This window comes from Aspergillus niger, assembly GCF_000002855.4.
Source record: "Aspergillus niger supercontig An16".
Classification (NCBI taxonomy): Eukaryota; Fungi; Ascomycota; class Eurotiomycetes; order Eurotiales; family Aspergillaceae; genus Aspergillus; species Aspergillus niger.
The window spans coordinates 1,287,054-1,308,920 of NT_166531.1; the positions used below are offsets into that span (position 1 = coordinate 1,287,054).

Below are 21,867 nucleotides of genomic sequence, written 5' to 3' on the forward strand. Positions count from 1 at the left end.
CAACTATGGCTATTAGACCAAACGTCCTCAGCGCGTTGCGGCGCTTCACCTCCTGTGATGTAAGATACACTATTCGGCGCAATTCTGGCTAGAGCTCAACCAATCCCTTCAGGTCGGCGATGCACTCGTCAAGCTTGGAGTCTCTCAGGGCGGCTATTTATCCGGCCTTAAAATGTACTCTCCGGATTTCATGTCACCCACAGCAAAGTTCCTCGGCCCGGCATACACAGTGAAAATGGTGCATGCCTCGGACAAGGCTTCGCCAACGCCAAAGGTTCACTTCGCCGATGCCATCCCCAAAGACAGTGTTGTATTTGTGTCACAACCCAAAGGCTTAATCAGTGCTTGTTGGGGAGGACTCATGAGCACTCGGGCTCAGAAACGTGGTGCCGCCGGAGTCATCATTGATGGCAAATTTCGTGATATCAATGAGCACCGCGAGCTGGGAATGACCCTGTTTGCGCGCGGCATTAGCATCCTTGGATCTAATACTTTCACTCGCTCCTCTGAATTGGATGTACCGGTTATCTATAAGAATTCAGAAAATGGAGGGCAGGTTGTCATCAATCCTGGTGATTATATCCTTGGAGATGCAGATGGGGTGGTGGTCGTTCCGCCTGAAAAGGCAGAAGAGTGTGTACAACTCTGCCAGGAACGCTTTGAAATTGATGAGGAGACACGGCGTTGCCTGGAACGGGGTGATGAAATAGGGAGCACTATCAAGAGGCTGAGGAAATAGACAGGTCCTGAGTTCCAGCTTGTTTCGTTGTTTTGTTTTTCAAGGGCAATATATCCCTTCTCGCAGACTCGTGATTTAGAATACATATTGGTGCCTCTATGAAATGTACCGGAATGTATAGTATATGAGAGACACACTGTGGTATTCGTTTTATATAGTCTGTCGGTTCCAGTCGACAAAAAGCCTTATGAGGTGGGAGCGACCGTGATAACAGGCTGATGTGCTTTCACAAAGCCGTTGTGCCTGAGAATGGGTCCCAGCCCCAGTCTCCGCGGACAAATTCGGCGAGAAAGCTTTCCATCGCAGAATCAATGGAATATGTGTCTGTAGCATCCATACCAATCGGGTTGGAAAACAATAATCCAGGTTCTCCAAAGTCAAGATCCAAATGGTCTCCTAAGCCGGAAGATATATCAGTACCAGAGTAGGGAGTACGCCCGTAGGATGTAAGTCGGGCCGGGATTCCTCACCTGTAGGGTCAGGAAACCCCTCATTGGGGAGACCTCCGTGCCCGTCGGGGTGGCTGGATGGGACTTCTGTTGGCTGAATACCCCGGGTACTAGAATATCCCGGAACCAAATTGGAATGGCCCAGATCAGGTTGACAGCTAATCTCAGTATGTTGTGTTTGTAGCGAGCGCCGCGTTTGCGGCGTAGAGGTCTGAGTACGGCTTAACTGCCGTATAGTAAGATCGACCATCTTGTCAAAGCTTCCCTTGCCATTACGTACGGAAGGCCACCACTGACCACCGATACTGAGGAGGTTGGAACAAGTCCGCAGGTCTCTTAATACCTCCGCAAACGGAATGGTGGCCTGAAGAGAGGGCGATGCCCAGATGCAGTAGATCAGTGTCGCGCCCGAGGAAAATATACCGTGGATGTTTCGCCAGTTGTAATAGAGTTGCTCCTCTGTACTGAGATGATCGTATATGCGTAACTTTCGGCTGCAACTTTGGTAGCAGTGCCGTAAAGCACTTGGTGATGGCGAACGGAATGTTTGAGAAGGTTGAAAGAGAAGTGTTACGGCTGAATGGTACAGAATTTCCAACCGGAGTTTCTCATACTGGACGCTTTTTCTGTCTTCCTCTCGGTCAGTGGGCGGCTGTATGAGAGATGTCTCGGTTAACCATGCATCAAGGTCAAGTTTGATCTGTGCCTGATGATTCTCAAGGTCATTCGGCCACACGAGCGGGCGAAGCTGTTTGGGTAAGTGATAGAAAAGGAGCTTTATCTCAGTTATGTATTGGTCCAGTCTGAAACGCCGGATGGACATTGTCATATGGGCCGATGATGGTGCTGACACGTTGAGTTTGCAATCTGCAAGACTAGACAAGTCTTCAGTGACATCTTCCACTTCGGGACGTTGTATGTCAAATGTTTCATCCCTGATCCCTAATGGACGGCCTTGGATGGTGGCGATTGTCCTATGAGATTGTTAGGCCCAAGCGTATCGCGGGACATAAATGATTTCCTACCGATCGAGAGAGTATGTTGTATAGAATATAAGTCTCTTGACAGCTAGAGACGTTCTGGAAACGCTCGTAGACGGGCTAGGTTCTCGATGAAGGCCCAAATCAATACAATGCGACATTGCTAGATGTGCCAGTGTCCAGATATTGAGGCCAGCCGGGCAGATCATGCTATGAATTGCCAAGAGTAAAATACCCTGCAGAGATGTCACTGACACTGAGGAGAAGCAACTGGAGGTTTCCGCTAAGGCCATTCTGTAAAATTTCGTCGGAGAGTAGTCAAAGTTTTTCTTGCGTGTTAGTACGGTTGCTGCCAGAGAGAACACCATGAATACATGAACCACGGCTGTGAAGACAGTTATCGGCGTAGACTGTTTGCCGCTTTCTTTATCAGCCATCCCGTTGTACTCGAAGGGTTCTAGCCCTTCCATCCACCCGTTGCTATCATATTGGCCTGTAGGTTCCATTTGTGTGCTCTCATACAGCGCCAAATACGCATTTATCAGTGAAGGCGCGTGGAGGACGGGATAGTCAATATGTATATGCTGGAAGTAAACTGCAAGTAATACTTCAGCTTCCTCAGGGGAAGGGAGTTCCTAGATAGATGATGAGAAGTGGGACTAGAAATCGAGCAGAGCGACGAACCCTTGCTAAGCTCTGGTACAGAGAGCGATATCCTTGCTTCAATGATTGGGAGATTGAGCGCCGCCCATACTTGCTGGTTTCACTGTAGGATGACGGGCTAGATATCTGTGTATCTCTATCCACTCCAATGAGCTTGGTGAACAGCAATCCCGATGAAGAACCCATGTAGTGCTGCTGTCGAGAATCTGAATGTAACGACAGCATTCCAAAAGCATTTGCCACTGAAGAAGCTTCTGCGCGGGGGGTCTGATCAGTTTCTGGGTCCTCGACTAAGTCGTATGGTCGTTTTCTCGTGGCTGGCTTGTCGCGACTCTGTGTCTCAGTCTCCAGCATAGTGACAGCATTGCTACAGTCTGAAACCCCTGAACTAGACTGCAACGTCAATTCATTCTCACCCAAGTTCACTGATGGCCCCTTTGTCAGATCAAAGTCCGGGTCCAAAAGCTTGATCTGTTGTTCTAGCCATGCTATCCTGGTACGGCATTGCGCGATGAAACTGAGATATCACAGGACAATTAGTGCGGTTGGGGGCACAAAATCCACAGTTTTAGAGGATCTTACTCGCGAGGAATAGAGATGTCACGGTTCCGACCGTCAACATCGATACAAGGGACCCTCGCTCGCGCGCAATTGCTGCATGCGGGGATGCCGCCGTCACACTCCGGGGAACGTAATTAGCAAGATGCGCAGTCATAAGCTTGGCAGCATGAACGTGGGCCAACCTTGACACGTTTAGCTCTACACCGGCGACAGGCGATCCGGACTTTCTTCGGAGCAGGGGAGCCCGGGCGCTCTATGTCTCGGGGACTCATCTTGAGAATTTGCGAGATGATGTGTGCAAAAGCACGGTGAACCAGCGTAACGGCAACATGCGACCGGATTTGTGGGGGAAGCGGAATGCCGGGGGGCGCGCGGGTGAACTTTGGCTTGGTCGTCGGCACATGATTTCCTCCACACCGTCTTGGACCAGCTTCTTCTTCCATCTTCTTTAATACAGACCTGTCTATAGCAAAAGCCCCCCTATAATTTCGTTTAATGAGGTACTAATAGCCACAGTCTATGCTTTGGTTGCTTCATCTTTTTTGCATGATACTGCGGTCAAGTTTTTCCCAATTGCTTCCCTATGCGAAAACATATATATTGAGTACCGTTGAACAAGAATCTGGCGAGGTGATTCAAGATCTGAGGGCGAAAAAGAAAAAATAAAATAAAATAAAATAAAATTAAAATTAAAATTAAAAACTGAAAAAGGAGAGAAAGAGATAAAATATACAGTATCATACTGTAGTGATTCAAATTTGACCAAATCAAGATATTCAACTCATAGTATCAACGTCGCGACGCTGCGGGCTCAGACTCGATGCATCCTCAGAATATAGTAAGAACATGAGCCCAATCTCATTAAGCGCTGACTTATCATCAATGCCTGATTTATGACCTGGGGATCACATGCAGAGTAAAGCAATATGCAACTTGGAAATTCGTGGCCTTCAATATAGTAGGGACCCATTGGCGGATGGAACCAACTTATAGCCTCAGCTGCCAAAAAAAGGTATTCTTCTGTAAATTACAGTAGCAGGCGCCAACTTCCTCAGATCACCAGGTTAGCAGCAATCTTATCTTCTTGTAACGCTTGTCCGACGGCCTCTAGCGTTGCATATCATCTGCTCAGACCTGACTGCCCGAAATCTGCCTACTAGATACCAAATTCTTATGGTGCTAACACTGAACCGGAGGATACAGCTAGGCAGATCGGAGGGGCCAGCCTCTTGTCCAATTATCATGAGGCAAACTTTTAGCATGGCATTATCGCAGATTACATCAAAGATGGTATTGCGGGGAGATTGTGTGCTGTGTTAGATGACACCCCGTGTAACATTGCCAGGGTCGCTCCGGCTGCCGTTGGGACCCGGAGTAACCCGCGATCCCGAAAGGGATCCGTATACATCCAAGGCGAGCCGATCGGACATGCGCCTATGAAATAAAGTGTAGTTCCCAGAGCCTTTCGAGGTAATTGTGTCTCCCCATCATACCCAACGGTATTAGAATTACTAAACTCTCCAAATTGCCCATTATGACCGTCGAACACCAACCACGCCCGGAACCGGTGCTGTTTCCAAATGGGGGCTGGGACGTCCACCACCACATATTTGAGCGTATGATCCTGGATTTCCCTCACAAAGTAAATACAATACTATGTAACATCATACTGATGCGATTCTATATTCAGCGGCGAAATTCGCCTATGCTCCTGATAGACACCTCACTCCGCCACCCGCGACCGTCCAGCAATTCCTCGCCTTTAAGGAGAAAATTGGTATTACCAACTCGGTTCTCACGCACGGTTTATCGTATGGACCGGACTGCACATCTCTCAAAGCGTTTGTCCAAGAACTGGGGGAGTCAGGAACGAGGGGCATTGGGGTCATTGACCCCGATAAGACGACACCAGAGGAGCTCCAGGAGATGCACAAACAGGGCATCCGAGGTATCCGAGTCAACTTGTACCAGTATCAGGCGATGCACGATGTGGAACGACAGAAACAAGCTTTACGTGACCACATCAGAGCTATAAAGCCACACTGTCCAGGATGGAGTATAGCGTTCACTCATGTGCATCCCGAGTACTGGGGAGAGCTGAAGCCTATTATTGAGGAGGAGGTGATGTCCTCTAGCCTTCATCTGGTCACTGATCACTTTGCATTGCTCAAGGCCGCTAGTATGCTGCCTGCAGAGTACGAGGGAGATATCACTCGACAGCCCGGGTTTACAGAGATCATGGATCTGGTCCGTTCCGGACTACTATACGTGAAACTTAGTGCTCCATATCGCGTAAGCCATGAAGCTCCGCGGTATGCAGACGTGAAGCCATTAGTGCGCGCTTTTGTGGATGCCAATCCGCGACAGATCCTCTGGGGTAGCGACTGGTGAGGATCTTTTGTGAGTACTATTATGGTTCGCTGCTAACACTTGATTAGGCCTCATACCCCGCATATGAAGGTTCGAACGCGTGAAGAGGCACTGCGGGAGACCCCATATCTGGTCATCGATGACGCGGAATGGCTGAAAAGCTTGCGGTCCTGGGTCACTGCAGAGGAGTGGCAGGCAATAATGGTGTCGAACCCGACTAGACTGTATGACTGGTAAAGCTGCGTCTTATTGCGACGATGGAATATGGGAAAATGGTAGTTATTCCAGGCTATGGAATCTCCATAACCATTTAGCAACCTCGGCAGTGAAAAATACACAATAAAACCGAGTATCGGAGAAGCCGTGACACACTAAGCCCTATAGGGAATATCTCCGACCTCCGACTTCCGACCCTCGAAAGGTCCACCTTTTGTCTTCACTTTGTTCTGGAGAATATCTTATCCTGGTCCCTGATAAATATCTGCCCACGTAACCTAATTTCCCTTCAGTGGCATCCGTGCTGAAAGTCTTCATCTATTCCTTGGAGCGACTAGTTTATCTTGTCAGAATGATTCAAAGGGACCAGGAAGGTCGGCGATCGTCATCAAGCGGGTCCCCAACCTCAAACGCGGCATGGAATCCGAGCCCATCTCAATCCTCCACTACCGGGCTTGGCGCAACGCAATCCCTCTTAAATGTTCCTCCAGTCCATTGCTTCCTCATGGAATACACCCTTGACACGCACCATGTCGGCCTCTCTGCCCTCTAGCTACCGTTCCCTCAATTTACCCAATTCCCTGCCGCCGCTAAATCAGTCGTGTGAGAGTTGTAGGGCGCTCAAAGTACGCTGTTTGCCGGATCCCAACGTCCCGCGCCAGTGTCAGCGCTGTACTCGCACGAGAAGAACCTGCGTGTTTGCCCGCACGCTCCGACGACAGCCACGGAAGAAGACTGGCTCACGAGTGGCCCAGTTGGAAAGGGACGTGCGAGACTTGCGCTCGCTGTTACATGATCAGATCAGATCTGATCCAGACCGGGGGGAGAAGACAGATGATGCCGCGGCCGCTGCCACAACCACCGATCCTCCGGGGGCGGCTGGCCGCGACGTAGCTTCCTTTCCCGCCCTCTCATCATCTATGCACATGGAGCTCCCTAGTGTCCACAACACCTCTGCTCAGGGTGACTCAGATCAGCATGCTAGAAATTTACCTGCCGAGACTGCTCCCACCAGCACTAACCTGACCATGATGCAGTCGACAGCTGGCTCTGGGGACGTGGTCGATCGCGGCATTATATCGCTTGACATGGCGCAAATGTTGGTCTCATTCTTTGTCAACGAACAAATGCAATTCTACCCAATGGTTGTGCTGCCACCAAACACAAGTGCGGAATCACTGCGCAGAACGAGCCCCGTACTCTTCCTGTCTATTCTAGCTGCTTCATCAATGACCTTAAACCCTCACATTTCGGAGACTCTGAACGAGGAGATGCTCAAGCTATTTGCAGACCGTTTTTTCCTCAGGCAGGAGAAATCAGTGGAGCTGATTCAATCAATCCTCTTGATGCTTATCTTCTACTTCCCCCCAAAGTCACGCTTACAAGGCCAATATTACCAATACACACACATTGCGACCACCATGACCCTAGAACTTGGTATATCAGCCGGACCAGCGGGACGAAAAAACTACCGTTGTCATGGCGGGTATGGTGATTTACCAGCTTCCATCCATAGTGCTCAGGCGCGAGCCGTACTGGGCTGCTATCACTTCGCGTCCAAGTATGGACTCTATGTTTACCACGTAGTCGATACACGACTGACCTAGCCGTAGCATAGGAATTCGAACACACCGACCGAATATGCTCCGCTTCAACGATGTGATAGACGGGTACATATGCCACCTCAGAGAATCTACAAACGGACTGGACCAGCAAATAGCGACATGGTTTGACATTCAACGGATCGTTGACGATACACTATACTCACTGGGCCACGACAATACCCTAGTGGACGTTCATTTTCGTGAGTCGCAGATGCTTCCAATCCTGAAATGGTTTGATTCTCGAATGTTGCGCTGGAAGAGGACGACCCCGAAAAACATGCTCACAAGTAAGTTGCATCCATACATTTATCGAACTGTACTCATACTATTACTCACAGCATGGATGAACCTCGAATATCACTACATGTACCTCGCCATCTACGAACTTGCCGCTGGTGAAGGCTACCGCGATCCCGACGCCCCCACCCGCAAATATTACACTCTCCCACCCTTGGAAGGCGACATGGAACGACACAAAGCAAACGTGCCCTTAAGTGCTGCACGAGTCCAGATAATAACGAAGTGGATGCTTGCCGCCCACCAGATGCTGGACGCCTTCTTGAAATGCGACACTTCCACCATGCGCAAGCTACCTAACATGACCTATACACGGATGGTCCTGGGCATCTCATCCCTACTCCGGATATATCACACAGCCCAATTTGGCCCTCTCGGTGAGGTTATTACTTCAAATATGATGGACGTTGATGGCTACCTGGACCGCGTATCAGAAGCTCTTTCACGAGCGAGTGGAGAGCAGAAGTACCGCGTCCCCAGCAAATGGTATCACGTTGTTGCGATCAAAAATCGAGAGTGGTATGAACAGCTCCAGAAACGGATAATTGCTCGTCCGGGTGATACGCATACCTATCTACGTGGCGGGGTTCCCCCACCAGCGCCGGGTGTCCCCATTTTGGAACCTCACAGGGGCCCAGGCTCAGCTGCCATACTACCCTCACTCGGGAGTGGCATGGCAGGTCCCGCATATGCTGAACCATGGTATGTAGATGATGCCGCAGGAAGGGTTGATCCGTCACGGCCTTTCCCTGCTATGAATGCACCAGTCTTGTATATGGGTCAGATGCAGCCTGTAGAAGGAGATATCAATGAGGCCGCGTTTCCATTACCGTTGGGTGACGAACCGTGGCGGTTGGATGAGTCGATACAGGACAGCGTGACATTCCCATATTGAAGCCGGTAATGCCTTACATATGGTCTCGATGGCCTGAAGGTTGATGCCAATGACTTATTAAGATTTGATATGTAAATAATGATTCCTACGAACATCCTTAATCGTCAAATAGCAAGAAATATAATCCTTTGCTAGAAGATCAGAACGTCACGAAGCTCCCCGAGCCCTTACATCCCCACGTGATACACATGACTACTATGATGGTTGAGTTCGAATCTGCAGTAGATTAGGTAGTTTGCTTTCCTGGTAACGTACTTCGTCCGGTGAGGTAAACGCTGTGCACTTCGGCTGGGCCTAATCACAATGCTCAAAGATCCGCTGATGTGACCATGGTCAAAGACGACGCGTCCATTATCAACAATTATCCCACTTGCCATATTATTTCTAAGCAAGTTACTCCATTCCTCAGGATAATCCCGTGTCCTCAATATGGATTCAGACTGGACCAGGCGGAAGTCGGATGCAGACCAATATGGCGAGTCGCTTCGCATGAACTCCTGCCAGGACGTCGCAATCCTGACTGGCAACAACAAGGACGATCCGGTGCGAGCAACTCCCAAGACTACACCGTAACCGAGTACCACACCGACTTCACCAACATGTTCGGCAATCTTTTGCCGCGGTTCCTCGAACTGTGTCCTGCCACCAACGCAAGTCAGGCCAACGCCGTGGTCAACGAATACTTTCGCGATCTCAGCCGTACAGGAACCTGGGACTGGGCCTAGGATTGGGTAGCTGGAGGAATGAAGAGCGACGTCTACACCTACTTCTGGACTCATGCGCCTCAAATGAGAATGGTGGTGCCTATCACGGTTCAGAGCTGTATTACGCGTTCCACAATTTGCCGTATGCTGATACCTCGTCTAATTGGACGGAGACGGACTATACTATTGCGGATATTATGCAGGGCTAGTGGGTCAATCTCGTCAAGAATGGCAACCCCCATGGCGATGGTTTGACCTACTGGCCGCCCAGTGAGGAAAATGCAATGACCATGTGGCTTGGAGACTCCTGGGGAGCTGGAAAGGTTGCAGGGCCTGCCCGAATTGAACTTATCCAAAGCTGGTTCGGCCAGAGTGTCGAGTGGCAGAAGCCTTAGATGGGTCGGAAGTTGGGAGATGGCCTGTGTTAGACTAAATGAGCTTCGATATCTTATGTGGTAGTCGAAGATACATTCTTTAGCTTGTAGTCTATAGCCCATGACGATAGGGGACTTTGAGTGCGCGTCCTGAATCGGATCAATCTTTTTCTTCTTTCTCCTGATAATCGATTTCCTATTTACCCCGATGAATGCACGGTCCACGTATATATCTCGCCCTATGTTCAGTACATATGACGCAGACGACTGGAAAACCTGGAAGATAATCGTCAGGGTCATCAACCCTAACTGGACCCTGAGGGACTAACTATTAGGCGGCCGCGTAGACCCTCTCCACTTTGTCGTCTCACCAATAACCACAGCCTAGTCCGTCCTATTTGCCCCATCCATCATATTCATATCTCTGGTGTTGGCGCCTGGAAGCCCTGATAAGATGCGATCAGTGGGCAGATGGACCCTTCCACGGAAAAGCCGGCAGCCGGAGATCGGGGATGCCACCAACAGTTACATCCGATGTCCGACGGATACTGATCGCAACCATAGTCGAACCGCGTCCAGCCATGTACATAGTTATGCTTAGAGATTTAGTGTTTACTCAATTATCTTCGCGATGTATATGGGGAATGGGAGTTTGTGGGAGGCGGATAGTTGGAGGTGCGAGGGGTTGTATTAGGGCAGATTTTGGGGTTTGAGTATATGGTGATGAGGTTGTTGAATAGAGGGGTGCTCAATTTTGAGTCTCTATATAGATTTTGTACCTTGAATACTTTAAAGATTCTTTCGTTGATTCTGTTATCGTGCGGTGAGGGATTATAGACTTCACTGAAATGGGGCAGATGTCAAACCCTCTGCCCTTTAGGTACAACTTGGCCGATTTGTTTATTCAGCAAACTAACGACGTACTCATGGAGGTACGAACATTCAAGGCATATCAAGTTGCAATTGACTGTATTCCTGTCTTCCACTTATTCTCCAGTGTGTGAGTTGTCATGGTAAATCGTGTGAAAAGCGTGGTCAACACACATTTATGAGTTTGTCGACTCCAGCCATTACCTCTAAAATCACATCCAGGTTGTCTGGAAGGACAATATTGCTTGGCCAAAGCCAATGTTTGGGGATCTTCCGGGGTCGGGGTCTCCAAGGGGCTTTCGCACGTGGGACATCCGTTCCACATGGCTGCCATGCGTTGAGCTTGTCAAGACGTCTGAAATGTCTAGGCTGTGTCATTTATCTGATTCGTGTTGCATAACAATCAGAGACATTGTATCTTGACTGCTTGTTGTCAAAGATTTTCGAAAAATCTCAATTGTAGTATCAACCACGACAACATTGGTATGCACTAGCGTGATAGAACGCAACGTATTGAATTCTTTCTTAGAGGCTATAAGATGTTATCTGCCTACGAAGTAAGAGAACCTTGAGCTGATAATCAGTGTTATGGATGGTGTACATGTTTCATGACAGAACCAGCTTATACTATGGTAGATAGTAGGGATTAGGGAGGGATAAGCATTGGTATAAAGTGTCAAGATACTACTAGTCATTCATTAACTGCTCGATTTCGAGATTTATCAAGATCAATCGGTGTACAAGTGGACAGACACAACTGCAGCGAACGACCTGCTACGTACATGATCTCGAGTACACGCAGTCCACCTCCACTCGCCGACACAGTAACGCGCTTGCAGATTCTGATGAAGTGGTATATAACAGGAACTACGCTTTACGCCCATTTTACAGCACAAGTAGCTAAACACAAGAAATTAGAATTCCATACATTATCCACAGCGCTCACGCAAAGCATATATCGAAAAAAGGGTATAGCAACACGATCCACCACCGCCTAGTCCTTAATCTCCGTAATCTCCCATTCAGCCCTCTCAGCCTGACGATTGCGCCATGCCTTTTGAATGATAAGTGCCAATATTCCACAGAGCACGATAAAGACCACCACAAAATCCAGGATCACGCCAGGTTCTTCACCAGCCCAGCTGCGCTTGCCGATGGTTTTGTGGGACAGGACTGTGGCCGATCTGGGGAAGTTGATTGCTGGCATTGTGAACTTCTTGTTCAAGTGACGAAGTGACAGATTGGATTCGGTATGTGTTGGGCGATGAGTTCCGATCTAGTCTAGTTTGCTGTTATGCTTGAAGCTCTGTATGGTATCCTCGAGGGGTGTATGACTGACGTGTTTGTGATCGAAAAGCAAGTACTACCGTCTTCGGTAGTCTAAGTCCAAGGAGCAAGTATTAGGGTAGGAATACCAAAAGTGCAGATGATAAAAATGTAGCTTCAGAGGTCTATCATGCCCACTGATACTCAAGGAAAGAAAAATTCACTCTAGCGCCTTCCACAGAATGGTACCTTGGCTATCCACGATAATATGTAGCAGTACAGTCCTAATGGCCAGGCAAATCTCTCATCCACCCCAACCACCTTCCCGTTCTTCGAATGCGTGATTTTGTCATAGCTCTCATATTACGAAGCTTGCTGGCAAGGAAAAACCAATAGCATTTTCTATTATAGTGATGTCAGCATGTGCTCCTTGAGGGTTTGGCTAGTCGATTGGCAAGTATATGACAGGGGATAATTCCGCGGGGCAATTGCGGAATCCTCGGAAGGTTGAGACCGGTTTCTTGCCAAGCTGATGAAGGTCTGGGGGCCTATCATGGAGCTGGACCCCATATGCCGTATATCCGACTGGGTCGCATTGGCTAGTGCTGGCAGGGGTTCGGTCCGTCGGCATGGAGGGACCTGGCCGTGGTTGATAAAACGGGACACAGATATGGATGGAGCAGATGCCTGGAGTGAGTCTAGATCATTTTGATCCGAAGAACAATATTGTTGCTATAGCATGACGAGGTATCGCGAGAGTTGAAGAAAAGAAGTCTTCTATCACACAGTGATGTTACTGTTCATATTACCCTGTCTTTTCTGAAGTTGTACTCGATGAAAGGCGATGCTCTGTAGTTTACTTCGACGCTATTTGCGTCCCGTCTTCTCGTCCATTTTGTGCGTGCCGAGGACAGTGATGGACGTGGCGATAACACAGGCCTGTGAGAGAGTGGGTCAGAACCAATCAAGCTCTTGACCTCCGCACAGATCGCCAACTGACTCGTACCTTTTGCCGAACATGACATCAACAAAGCTTCATCTGACCCTTCGGGGCGTTATACTTCGTAGACAGCCCTCAGACCGCGTTGAGGTATTTTCAGACCATCTTGAGCCTCATCACGAAGAGCAGTAAACAGTCGTATCAAGCGAGATCATGGGGCGTAGATATCTTTTAGAGCACAGTGAGGTATTTTCGGACCATTTCGAGCTATAAGCCATGGCCGAGCGTCAGTGCCAGCAACCCTGGGTATTAATTCGCATGTGGAGCGACGGCCACAAGCTTCACACCATCTCCCAATAACAGCCTTTCTAGACACAGTCAACGACAATCCTTAACTCAATTCGGCATGGCCAAACATTACACAGTAACAGCTCAGGCGTACACCCCAGTGAGACACCTGCAGTGAGCATGCAGCATGCAGCACGCGACGTCATGAGGGCTTTCAGTTTCGCATTTCCGAGCTTGCCGATTTCCGACCGGGCATCAAGCAACAAAACAGGATGGGCAAGAATCCTAGCAAACTTTGACTAAAGACCTGCCATACTGTCTGCGTATACAAAACTGCTTGTCGTTCCCTGTTCCTGTCTCCTTAATCCCCGAGCTCCTCCCACATGCTGTTGGTTGGTCCTTCCGCGCTACACTTATCTCTTCTCTTTTCCTCCGCGTAACCCCAATCACTGCTGCGCTGTTACTCTCAGTATGTCTACCAACGGCGACGTCGAGCGCGATGCCGGCTCGCGCCGCGCCTCCCGATTCTCCAGCCGGTCTGCCCGGTCAGACACGAAACTCGACGAGTACACCCGGCTGGTGAAGTTCATGTCTACGTACCGCGAGAAAGATGCGAATGATCCCGGGGAGGGAGAGATCCGCGAAAGTCGCGTGTGGTATGCGCCGTGGAAGAAGAGACGGTTTCGCTGGAAGCATGTCGGCTCGTCGCGCGAGTTTCCAGAGGAGTGGCGCCTGACTGATATTCATCATGGATTATCGGAGTCGGACGTGGAGACGAGGAGGCGGTCAGCAGGGTTCAATGAGCTGAGCTCGGAGAAGGAGAATCCGGTTGCGAGGTTGCTGTCGTATTTCCAGGGACCAATTCTATATGGTGAGATTCGATGATCGGTTTGGTTATTATTATTGGTGTTGTGTATGTTGTATGTGCTGACTGTTGTGCTTGTAGTCATGGAGATTGCCATTCTACTTGCTGCGGGTTTGAAGGACTGGATTGACTTTGGTGTTATCATCGGTATTCTGTGCCTGAACGCGGCAGTTGGTTGGTATCAGGAGAAGCAGGCTGAGGATGTGGTTGCTAGTCTGAAGGCCGATATTGCAATGCGCAGTACTGTTGTGCGTGGTGGAGAGGAGCAGGATATCCTGGCACGGGAACTGGTTCCTGGCGACGTGGTAAGCATACCTTTACAATATCGCCCAAGCAACCAAGTGCTCATGTTTAAATCCAATAGATCATCGTTGAAGAAGGCCAAACCGTCCCTGCCGATGCAAAGGTCATCTGTGACTACGATGAACCCGACCAAGGGTGGAGCGATTACCAAAGACTGCGGGACGAAGGAAAATTTGAAAAGGACGCCGAAAAGTCCAACGACGAGGGAGGGGAGGAAGAGTCTGACGACGATGAGAAGGGCTATCCTATCCTGGCCTGCGATCATTCTGCGATTACTGGAGAGTCTCTTGCCGTCGATCGATTCGTTGGTGACCAAGTTTTCTACACAACAGGATGCAAGCGTGGAAAAGCCTATGCAGTCGTCCAAGCCACTGGGACGAAGTCCTTCGTTGGTCGCACTGCTTCAATGGTGCAGAATGCAAAGGATACCGGCCACTTCAAGATGGTCATGGATAGCATTGGAACTGCCTTGCTGGTAATTGTCATGGCCTGGCTGCTGGCAGTCTGGATTGGTGGCTTCTTCAGAAACATCCCCATTGCCTCGCCTGGTGAACAAACTCTTCTTTTCTATACCCTGTCTATCCTGATCATCGGGGTCCCTGTCGGTCTGCCTGTTGTTACAACTACCACCTTGGCGGTCGGTGCGGCTTACCTGGCGAACAAGAAGGCTATCGTCCAGAAACTGACTGCTATCGAGTCGCTTGCTGTAAGTATTCCAAGGGACATATTTTCCCATTTGGTCCTGATCCCCGACTTCTCGACAACACTTTTTCGCCTCTTATTTCAAATATTAACAACACAATAAACAGGGTGTCGATATTCTTTGCTCCGACAAAACCGGAACCCTGACCGCTAACCGCCTCAGCATCCGGGAACCTTTCGTATCCGAAGGAGTCGACGTTAACTGGATGTTCGCAGTCGCTGCTCTCGCTTCTTCCCATAATGTGCGCTCGCTCGACCCCATTGACAAGGTGACCATCCTCTCGGTCAACCAATACCCCAAGGCAAAGGAGATCCTCCAACAAGGGTGGAAAACCGAGAACTTCACCCCATTTGACCCGGTCTCGAAACGAATCGTTGCGAATGTCTCCCTTAACGGAACCCGCTACACTTGCACGAAAGGAGCGCCTAAAGCAGTCTTATCATTAACCAACTGCTCAGAAGAAACTGCAAGAATGTACAGACAGAAAGCAACTGAATTTGCACAGCGTGGCTTCCGGTCGCTTGGTGTGGCTGTTCAGAAAGAGGGGGAAGAGTGGACCTTGTTAGGCATGCTGCCTATGTTTGATCCCCCTCGTGATGACACTGCTCAAACAATTGCTGAGGCACAGAAGCTAGGCATCAAGGTCAAAATGCTTACTGGAGATGCTATTGCTATTGCAAAGGAGACGTGCAAAATGCTGGCTCTGGGCACGAAGGTCTATAACTCGGAGAAATTGATCAGTGGTGGTCTCAGCGGCGCCATGGCTGGTGAGCTGGTAGAGAAAGCAGATGGATTCGCAGAGGTCTTCCCAGAACACAAATACCAAGTTGTTGAGATGCTGCAGGATCGTGGTCATCTTACAGCCATGACTGGAGATGGTGTCAATGATGCGCCGTCTTTGAAGAAAGCAGATTGTGGTATCGCGGTCGAGGGTGCCTCAGAGGCCGCGCAATCTGCATCGGACATTGTGTTCCTAGAGCCAGGGCTTTCAACTATCATCGATTCCATCAAGGTCAGTCATCCATGTTTCCCACTCCACAACCACAAACAATCCACCCTAACCAGAAGCAGGTCGCCCGCCAAATCTTCCACCGCATGAAAGCTTATATCCAATACCGAATCGCCCTCTGTCTACACCTAGAAATCTACCTCGTAACGACAATGATTATCCTGAACGAAAGCATCCGTACCGACCTCGTCGTCTTCCTAGCCCTCTTCGCCGACGTCGCCACCGTTGCAGTCGCCTACGACAACGCCTCCTACGAGCTCCGCCCTGTGCAATGGCAACTGCCAAAAATATGGGTTATTTCCGTCATCCTCGGCATCCTCCTCGCAGCAGGAACGTGGGTAATCCGGGGCACACTCTTCCTCCCTGACGGCGGCATCGTCCAAAACTGGGGCTCGATCCAAGAAATTATCTTCTTGGAAGTCGCTTTAACAGAGAACTGGCTAATTTTCGTGACCCGCGGAAGCTCCACATGGCCATCTCTACCTCTAGTGGCAGCCATTCTGGGTGTCGACATACTTGCTACTATCTTCTGTCTGTTCGGATGGTTCTCCAACCGCGATATGGTTACTGATCCGTATGATCAGTATATCAGCAAGGAGACGAGCAATGGGTGGACGGATATTGTGACTGTTGTGCGGTTGTGGGGTTACTGCATTGGTGTAGAGATTGTGATTGCGTTGGTGTATTACGTTTTGAACAAGATTGCCTGGTTGGATAATCTGGGCAGGAGCAGACAGAGTAAAGGGGATGTGGCTATTGGGAATGTGCTTGCTCACATGGCTAACCTGTCGTTGGAATTCGAAAGGGGTGAAGATGGCAATGGGAGGGTCTTTTTGACTTCGGGTAAGGAGGAAGAGGAGGTCGATTAGGTGTTTCACGGTGCTGATGTGGTTGGTGGTGTGATGGTATGATGTTGTCGAGTACTAATAATAGGATGATGAGATATACCATTGGGGATGATAAGACCTACATTTACAGCTATCTTATCTTAATATGTCATTGAACCATTTCCACATTCTTATCTGGCTCATATATTTTTAATAGACTGCAGCTCTCCAAGAAGTGATAATGTCGGTCAATACTCAACGGAAGGCCCTTGTCATGATAGCTGCGGAACCATCGGATTGCATGTTTCATCCTAATATCGAGAGGAAGGCACTGTTCATTCATCAACCTGGCATATCTCATATCTCTCTAGTTACTAAAGGAAACCAATCTCGAGCTACCACAGACTTCCAATCCTTCGATATGAAACACATCCAATAGGTCACAAATGACCAGTCGTCGATCAACATCGAAGTGTTTGCTAGACCCCTAAGACATTGATCTGCAACGAATGATCCACGGTGAAGAAAGGTTAACTGCCGCTAAGCAACGGAGGATCGCAGGCGAAGGATTCGAAGGATTCGGGCCACCTATTATCACTACCACCAAAAGACCCCTGAACATGAAAGCAAGCGGGCCGGAATATTGTCGGTAAAACATGACATGAAGCTAGCCGACCGCTAAACCTATGTAGAGTGCTTTAAACTATTTTGAGAAAGGTTGACAATTCGGACGATTCTACCGTCATCGTTGCTAACGTTTTCTCCACACATCGGTTCATTAACTGCTTCGTAGAAGGTGCCGTTTATGGCAATGGGCACTCCTAAACCACTACACCCATAGCCAATCTTTTTTTCGATGCCCTGGGATTGCTAGGGAAATAGTTCATATGACTATGACTCTCTGAACTCCAGAACTGGCATATAAAGGTACCGCTTCCTGTCTTATTGCAAATATGTCCATCCATTGAATCACACACCTCCAGTCAACCAGGACCCCCATCAAACCTTTTCAACCCTTTTATCTAAAGACACTATCCATAATGGTCCGCCTCATGACTCTCGGACTTTTCCTCATCAGCGCCCTCACCGCGCAGGCCTGCACATACTGCCAGTGCGAGTTCAGCGACAGCAGTCACTGCTGCGTATACTCGGTAAGCACCCACCCATGCAGCATTACAGTACCCAAGAAGTTAATAAATTCACCCAAAGGATGCAACCATCGGAGAACTAGACTGTACCAGCATCTGCGCCAAAGCTCATCGGGCCGACGGCGTTAGCAACGCGGACGGCACAGCCGGTACTGCGTGCAATGCCGGGGGCAAGTATGAATGTATTAGTGCTATCACGGCGCAGGGTCGGACACCTTGCTACACTGAGTGAAGGAGTTGTCGGTTCGGGAAGAGGATTTGACTGGATGTTACTTGCACGGAAGCATGTGGGAGGGTACGATTGGAAGCGTTGTCTCGGTAGGGAGATGCTGTACAGTTTGTTAGCTGATGTAACTCGCTTCTTATCCATGGTCTGTCTTATTGCTTGTCTTGTTTCCATTTATACATAGATAAGGTTGAGCTTACGCGTGAAACCATATTATGTTGAGGGGCTTCGTTCATTGCCGCGGAGATCTGAATCCAGAGTATCTCTTGTCTGGGAGTACGCTCTAAATTGTTCGTTCATTTTCTCGAATGCTACTGCCTAGATGGCGAGAAATTCAGTCTAGAATCAGCCATTTCGTAATGTTTCCATCTTTTCGGTGTCACCAAAAGAAGTATCATACTACGCCAGTTTTGCTGGTATATAACGTAGTTACAAAATTCTTTCTTCCTGGCCGGATATCTTCGATACACTACACGACCTGACGGATACCACACACCCGGCAAGAAACTTACCACATCCGTTCCCTGTATCCTTTAATGTAAGCCTTCCTTCTACACACCAATTCTGATCTCTAAATTAACCCAACGCAAGGGAACAACATCAAAAACCCATGGCAAACATCAGCATCGGAGCCGAACATCAAAGGATTGAATTTCCCACGACAGCCAACGGCCTCCCCACCGGATTCCCACCGGTCCTGGCACGACGTGGCGTGCCTGAATTTATGTGGGATCAAGACATGTATATCATCCGGCATATGGCGGACAAACTCTCCAAGGACCAAAGTAGGGAGATATTTCTTGTGTGTTTTACTTGTGGGCTGTCAATCTGTTTCTACGGCGCTGCGGTGGATAAGTTTAATAGTCGGCTGCGTATATATGTTAATGGGATGAATGCACGGTATGCGCCGTATGGAGTTGTTTGGGAGATGAGGTGGATTCCATATAGTGGGACTTATATGTCTTATGAGACTTAGCTGTTAGGCGTATGTGTATTGGTAGGGGGGTTGAGGAAGGGGGGGGTGGGGCTGTTGGTTCAAGAGCTGAAAATAGATACCTAGCTAGTATCGGGCGAGTTAATGCTATGTGGAATCTCTTATGATTGGCATATGCTGGGTCTTAACGATGGAACATACTTGCGACAGACCTAAAGAGAGGAAGGGTGCACGAAATACTGAGAAAACTTGGATGGATGGCGATAGACACATGGTCTGGATGAAAGATCATATGACCAGGCTAGAAAGTCCTCGTGAAGTTTTGGTTGGTTACGAGTGAGCACCTTAAACACTAAAGTAAGAATATTCTCTGGAACCTAGTGGAGTTGCCTCCCTAGCTTAAAATTGCTCGCTTCGGGATCGCTGCTCGGATGTGGCGGGCCTGGAATCCAAATCGCCGGGAGGGGTTGTCGTTGGTTCCAAACAACAAGTCAACCCCGTTAACGGTCATTTCGGTAGACAGAACCTAATTTTGCAGCTTGCACAGCCATCGGCTCCGACTTCCATTGAGCTGTCAGTTGACCAGGCCGGTCTCTGAAGCTGTTCTTCCGTACCACGACCTGAGCGACCAATAGCTCTATGACAAGTTATAAACATCGCGGGGAGGCATATAGTTTCTAAGATGTTTTACGATCGTACCCAGATATGAGAATCTAGGCGCAGTCTGCCACATGTCAAAAAGATCAAGTCTGTTTGCCTAATTTTAGGCGCAAGATTCTCTGAGAGAACCATAAAAAGGCCTAGCATAGCATAGTAGCCACAAGGCCTGACCCTTACAGTTTCCCCCTCTACACTCCATGATGAACGCGTAACCCAACCAAGCCCAATAACAGTTACATCAACTCACTCAAAATGGATTTTCAATCCAGCGACCTCCACGAAACCACAACCACCGAGTCCAGCTCCACCGAGCCCTCACCACCAAACTACCAACCTTTAGAGCGTCCGATAGCCATCCCCCGCGTATGTAATCTCACTGACCGGCTTCTAATTAACCTACCTTTCGTCCGTGCCTACACCGACATCTTGACTACTAATTACGGCATCTCCGAGGAGGTCTTCCTCGAATTCATCGACGAGCTGAACATCATACAAGCCGGACACACAGCCCTGAAGTACATGCAAAAGGCCGGTCAAGCCATCCACTTCGCTGACCATATTGATCCCACAAAGATCACCGCACTTCTGGGACAATGTTCCGACCTCACAGCCCGTCTCATCCACATGGCATATATCAAGGGACCGTTTGCGCGGAGAACGGCGTATCTTAACAGAGCGAATCGGTTGTTGTTCCATCCTAAACATCTTGAAGTGTCAATCGTCACTGGGAAACAGCTGAGGAAAATACTGGGCCTTCATCCAAAATTCCCGCTCTGTGCATCGCTATGTCCGCTGTGGACGGTTCCCTCGAAAACAGATCTAGTCCAGGGCGTGCGCTCGCGGGTTCGTGTACCCGGCAGGCAACTGTGCCAGCTTATCGACTATGTGTATGACTTGGATCTTGCGGCGGAGGCGAAGAGGGGATGGAGCCAGGAGAAGGGAAAGGTGCGGAGGGATGCGGCAAAAGTTGTTCGGGATTGGCAGGTTGTCTCAGAGGTTCAACATGAGATCTGGCGAGGGGAGGCTATTCAGTTATACGAGATGGCGGGGCAGGCTGCGGATCTGAAAGTGAGAAAGAAGCTACTGAAGAAGGCAAGTGAGATGGATAAGGAGGTGAGGCATACGGAAAAGATTACTTGGCTTGTAGTGCAGAATTGGCGTGATTCGGCGTAAGGGAGTTTTGGTTTGACTGTACACAAGACTGCCACAGTTGTTAGGAGATAATGGCAATGGCATACCTCTTGTTCGGTTATCCAGCTCTTAGGGGAGCATTTACTTCTAGTCACGTCGCACGTTGGTGTGAGGTGCTTGTCTGTTGGGTTTCTTCAACCAAATGTGCCTTCCGAATACGGGCTGTGCTCAAAGACCCCTCTATATACTGCATCTACAGCACCTGAAGACTACAATGTCTATTCGACCCGCACATGCTGGTCTTCGAATATTGGACAAGGGCAACCCACTGCGTCAATGCGGGTGTGTTCTGGTTATATGGTGGAAAGAATAGGCACATGCATATATGGACCGTTGCTGCGCCCATTATAGAAGGGTCTCCGATCTGCGATCCAAGTTTGCTGGCATTACTACCCATGGAATTAATTGCAAAGCATTTCACATGTCTCTGAAGGAACTACGATCGGGGTACTTGCTAGGGAGCTCAGTACCATGGATCGAGCTCGGGAAGCGGAATTCTAGGCCGGTCCTGCATGAGCTCCGGATAAAGTTCAGAGAGAAACAATTCTTAGGACCTGCCACGTCTTATTCTACACTGTTCTCACGAGTAATCTGGAGGGTGACGAACTACGGTGTCGACGATTGTAGTGATTGGAGATATCGGAGCTCATTTGCCCAAGAATAGATAGCATCAGAACCTACGTATTAAGTTTGGCCATGTAACTTGGAGCCAAGTACTCACCTTTTTTCTTAGTGAGTTTCTGGCACTATTCTACGTCAAATGGCGAACAGCATTTGGGATAGCT

The 21,867-nt window shown here is 49.1% G+C and overlaps 11 protein-coding genes across 11 annotated transcripts; 8 read left to right on the top strand and 3 right to left on the bottom strand.

Annotated features, from left to right (window-relative positions):
- Positions 1 to 5: 5 nt before the first annotated feature.
- Positions 6 to 739, top strand: An16g05770 (uncharacterized protein; the record flags this gene model as incomplete). The annotated part of the gene is made up of 2 exons (XM_001397848.1): positions 6 to 59; positions 113 to 739. The coding sequence occupies 2 exons, from the start codon at positions 6 to 8 to the stop codon at positions 737 to 739; spliced, it is 681 nt and encodes a 226-aa protein (XP_001397885.1).
- Positions 740 to 965: 226 nt separating this feature from the next.
- An16g05780 (uncharacterized protein) lies at positions 966 to 3,835 on the bottom strand (the record flags this gene model as incomplete). The annotated part of the gene is made up of 7 exons (XM_059745174.1): positions 966 to 1,135; positions 1,210 to 1,682; positions 1,803 to 2,162; positions 2,214 to 2,803; positions 2,853 to 3,348; positions 3,414 to 3,511; positions 3,575 to 3,835. 7 exons carry the CDS (start codon positions 3,833 to 3,835, stop codon positions 966 to 968), a joined length of 2,448 nt encoding a protein of 815 aa, XP_059604826.1.
- Positions 3,836 to 4,926: 1,091 nt separating this feature from the next.
- Positions 4,927 to 5,999, top strand: An16g05790 (uncharacterized protein; the record flags this gene model as incomplete). Its single annotated transcript, XM_001397850.1, has 3 exons — positions 4,927 to 5,008; positions 5,083 to 5,779; positions 5,831 to 5,999. 3 exons carry the CDS (start codon positions 4,927 to 4,929, stop codon positions 5,997 to 5,999), a joined length of 948 nt encoding a protein of 315 aa, XP_001397887.1.
- Positions 6,000 to 6,330: 331 nt separating this feature from the next.
- On the top strand, positions 6,331 to 6,774 carry An16g05800 (hypothetical protein; the record flags this gene model as incomplete). Its single annotated transcript, XM_059745176.1, has 2 exons — positions 6,331 to 6,510; positions 6,595 to 6,774. 2 exons carry the CDS (start codon positions 6,331 to 6,333, stop codon positions 6,772 to 6,774), a joined length of 360 nt encoding a protein of 119 aa, XP_059604827.1.
- A 130-nt stretch (positions 6,775 to 6,904) lies between these two features.
- On the top strand, positions 6,905 to 8,774 carry An16g05810 (uncharacterized protein; the record flags this gene model as incomplete). Its single annotated transcript, XM_001397852.3, has 3 exons — positions 6,905 to 7,539; positions 7,592 to 7,869; positions 7,921 to 8,774. 3 exons carry the CDS (start codon positions 6,905 to 6,907, stop codon positions 8,772 to 8,774), a joined length of 1,767 nt encoding a protein of 588 aa, XP_001397889.3.
- A 167-nt stretch (positions 8,775 to 8,941) lies between these two features.
- On the bottom strand, positions 8,942 to 9,975 carry An16g05820 (hypothetical protein; the record flags this gene model as incomplete). Its single annotated transcript, XM_059745177.1, has 4 exons — positions 8,942 to 8,990; positions 9,030 to 9,495; positions 9,542 to 9,578; positions 9,739 to 9,975. The coding sequence occupies 4 exons, from the start codon at positions 9,973 to 9,975 to the stop codon at positions 8,942 to 8,944; spliced, it is 789 nt and encodes a 262-aa protein (XP_059604828.1).
- Positions 9,976 to 10,700: 725 nt separating this feature from the next.
- An16g05830 (hypothetical protein) lies at positions 10,701 to 12,641 on the top strand (the record flags this gene model as incomplete). The annotated part of the gene is made up of 7 exons (XM_059745178.1): positions 10,701 to 10,784; positions 10,945 to 11,075; positions 11,450 to 11,575; positions 11,662 to 11,947; positions 12,008 to 12,097; positions 12,435 to 12,504; positions 12,601 to 12,641. The coding sequence occupies 7 exons, from the start codon at positions 10,701 to 10,703 to the stop codon at positions 12,639 to 12,641; spliced, it is 828 nt and encodes a 275-aa protein (XP_059604829.1).
- Positions 12,642 to 13,687: 1,046 nt separating this feature from the next.
- An16g05840 (uncharacterized protein) lies at positions 13,688 to 16,965 on the top strand (the record flags this gene model as incomplete). Its single annotated transcript, XM_001397855.1, has 5 exons — positions 13,688 to 14,087; positions 14,163 to 14,386; positions 14,446 to 15,090; positions 15,194 to 16,099; positions 16,159 to 16,965. The coding sequence occupies 5 exons, from the start codon at positions 13,688 to 13,690 to the stop codon at positions 16,963 to 16,965; spliced, it is 2,982 nt and encodes a 993-aa protein (XP_001397892.1).
- A 488-nt stretch (positions 16,966 to 17,453) lies between these two features.
- An16g05850 (hypothetical protein) lies at positions 17,454 to 18,441 on the bottom strand (the record flags this gene model as incomplete). Its single annotated transcript, XM_059745179.1, has 5 exons — positions 17,454 to 17,537; positions 17,656 to 17,744; positions 17,839 to 17,900; positions 17,989 to 18,070; positions 18,162 to 18,441. 5 exons carry the CDS (start codon positions 18,439 to 18,441, stop codon positions 17,454 to 17,456), a joined length of 597 nt encoding a protein of 198 aa, XP_059604830.1.
- Positions 18,442 to 18,907: 466 nt separating this feature from the next.
- Positions 18,908 to 19,829, top strand: An16g05860 (hypothetical protein; the record flags this gene model as incomplete). Its single annotated transcript, XM_059745180.1, has 4 exons — positions 18,908 to 19,230; positions 19,299 to 19,382; positions 19,442 to 19,560; positions 19,696 to 19,829. 4 exons carry the CDS (start codon positions 18,908 to 18,910, stop codon positions 19,827 to 19,829), a joined length of 660 nt encoding a protein of 219 aa, XP_059604831.1.
- A 314-nt stretch (positions 19,830 to 20,143) lies between these two features.
- Positions 20,144 to 21,746, top strand: An16g05870 (hypothetical protein; the record flags this gene model as incomplete). Its single annotated transcript, XM_059745181.1, has 3 exons — positions 20,144 to 21,004; positions 21,282 to 21,364; positions 21,434 to 21,746. The coding sequence occupies 3 exons, from the start codon at positions 20,144 to 20,146 to the stop codon at positions 21,744 to 21,746; spliced, it is 1,257 nt and encodes a 418-aa protein (XP_059604832.1).
- Between the last annotated feature and the right edge of the window lie 121 nt (positions 21,747 to 21,867).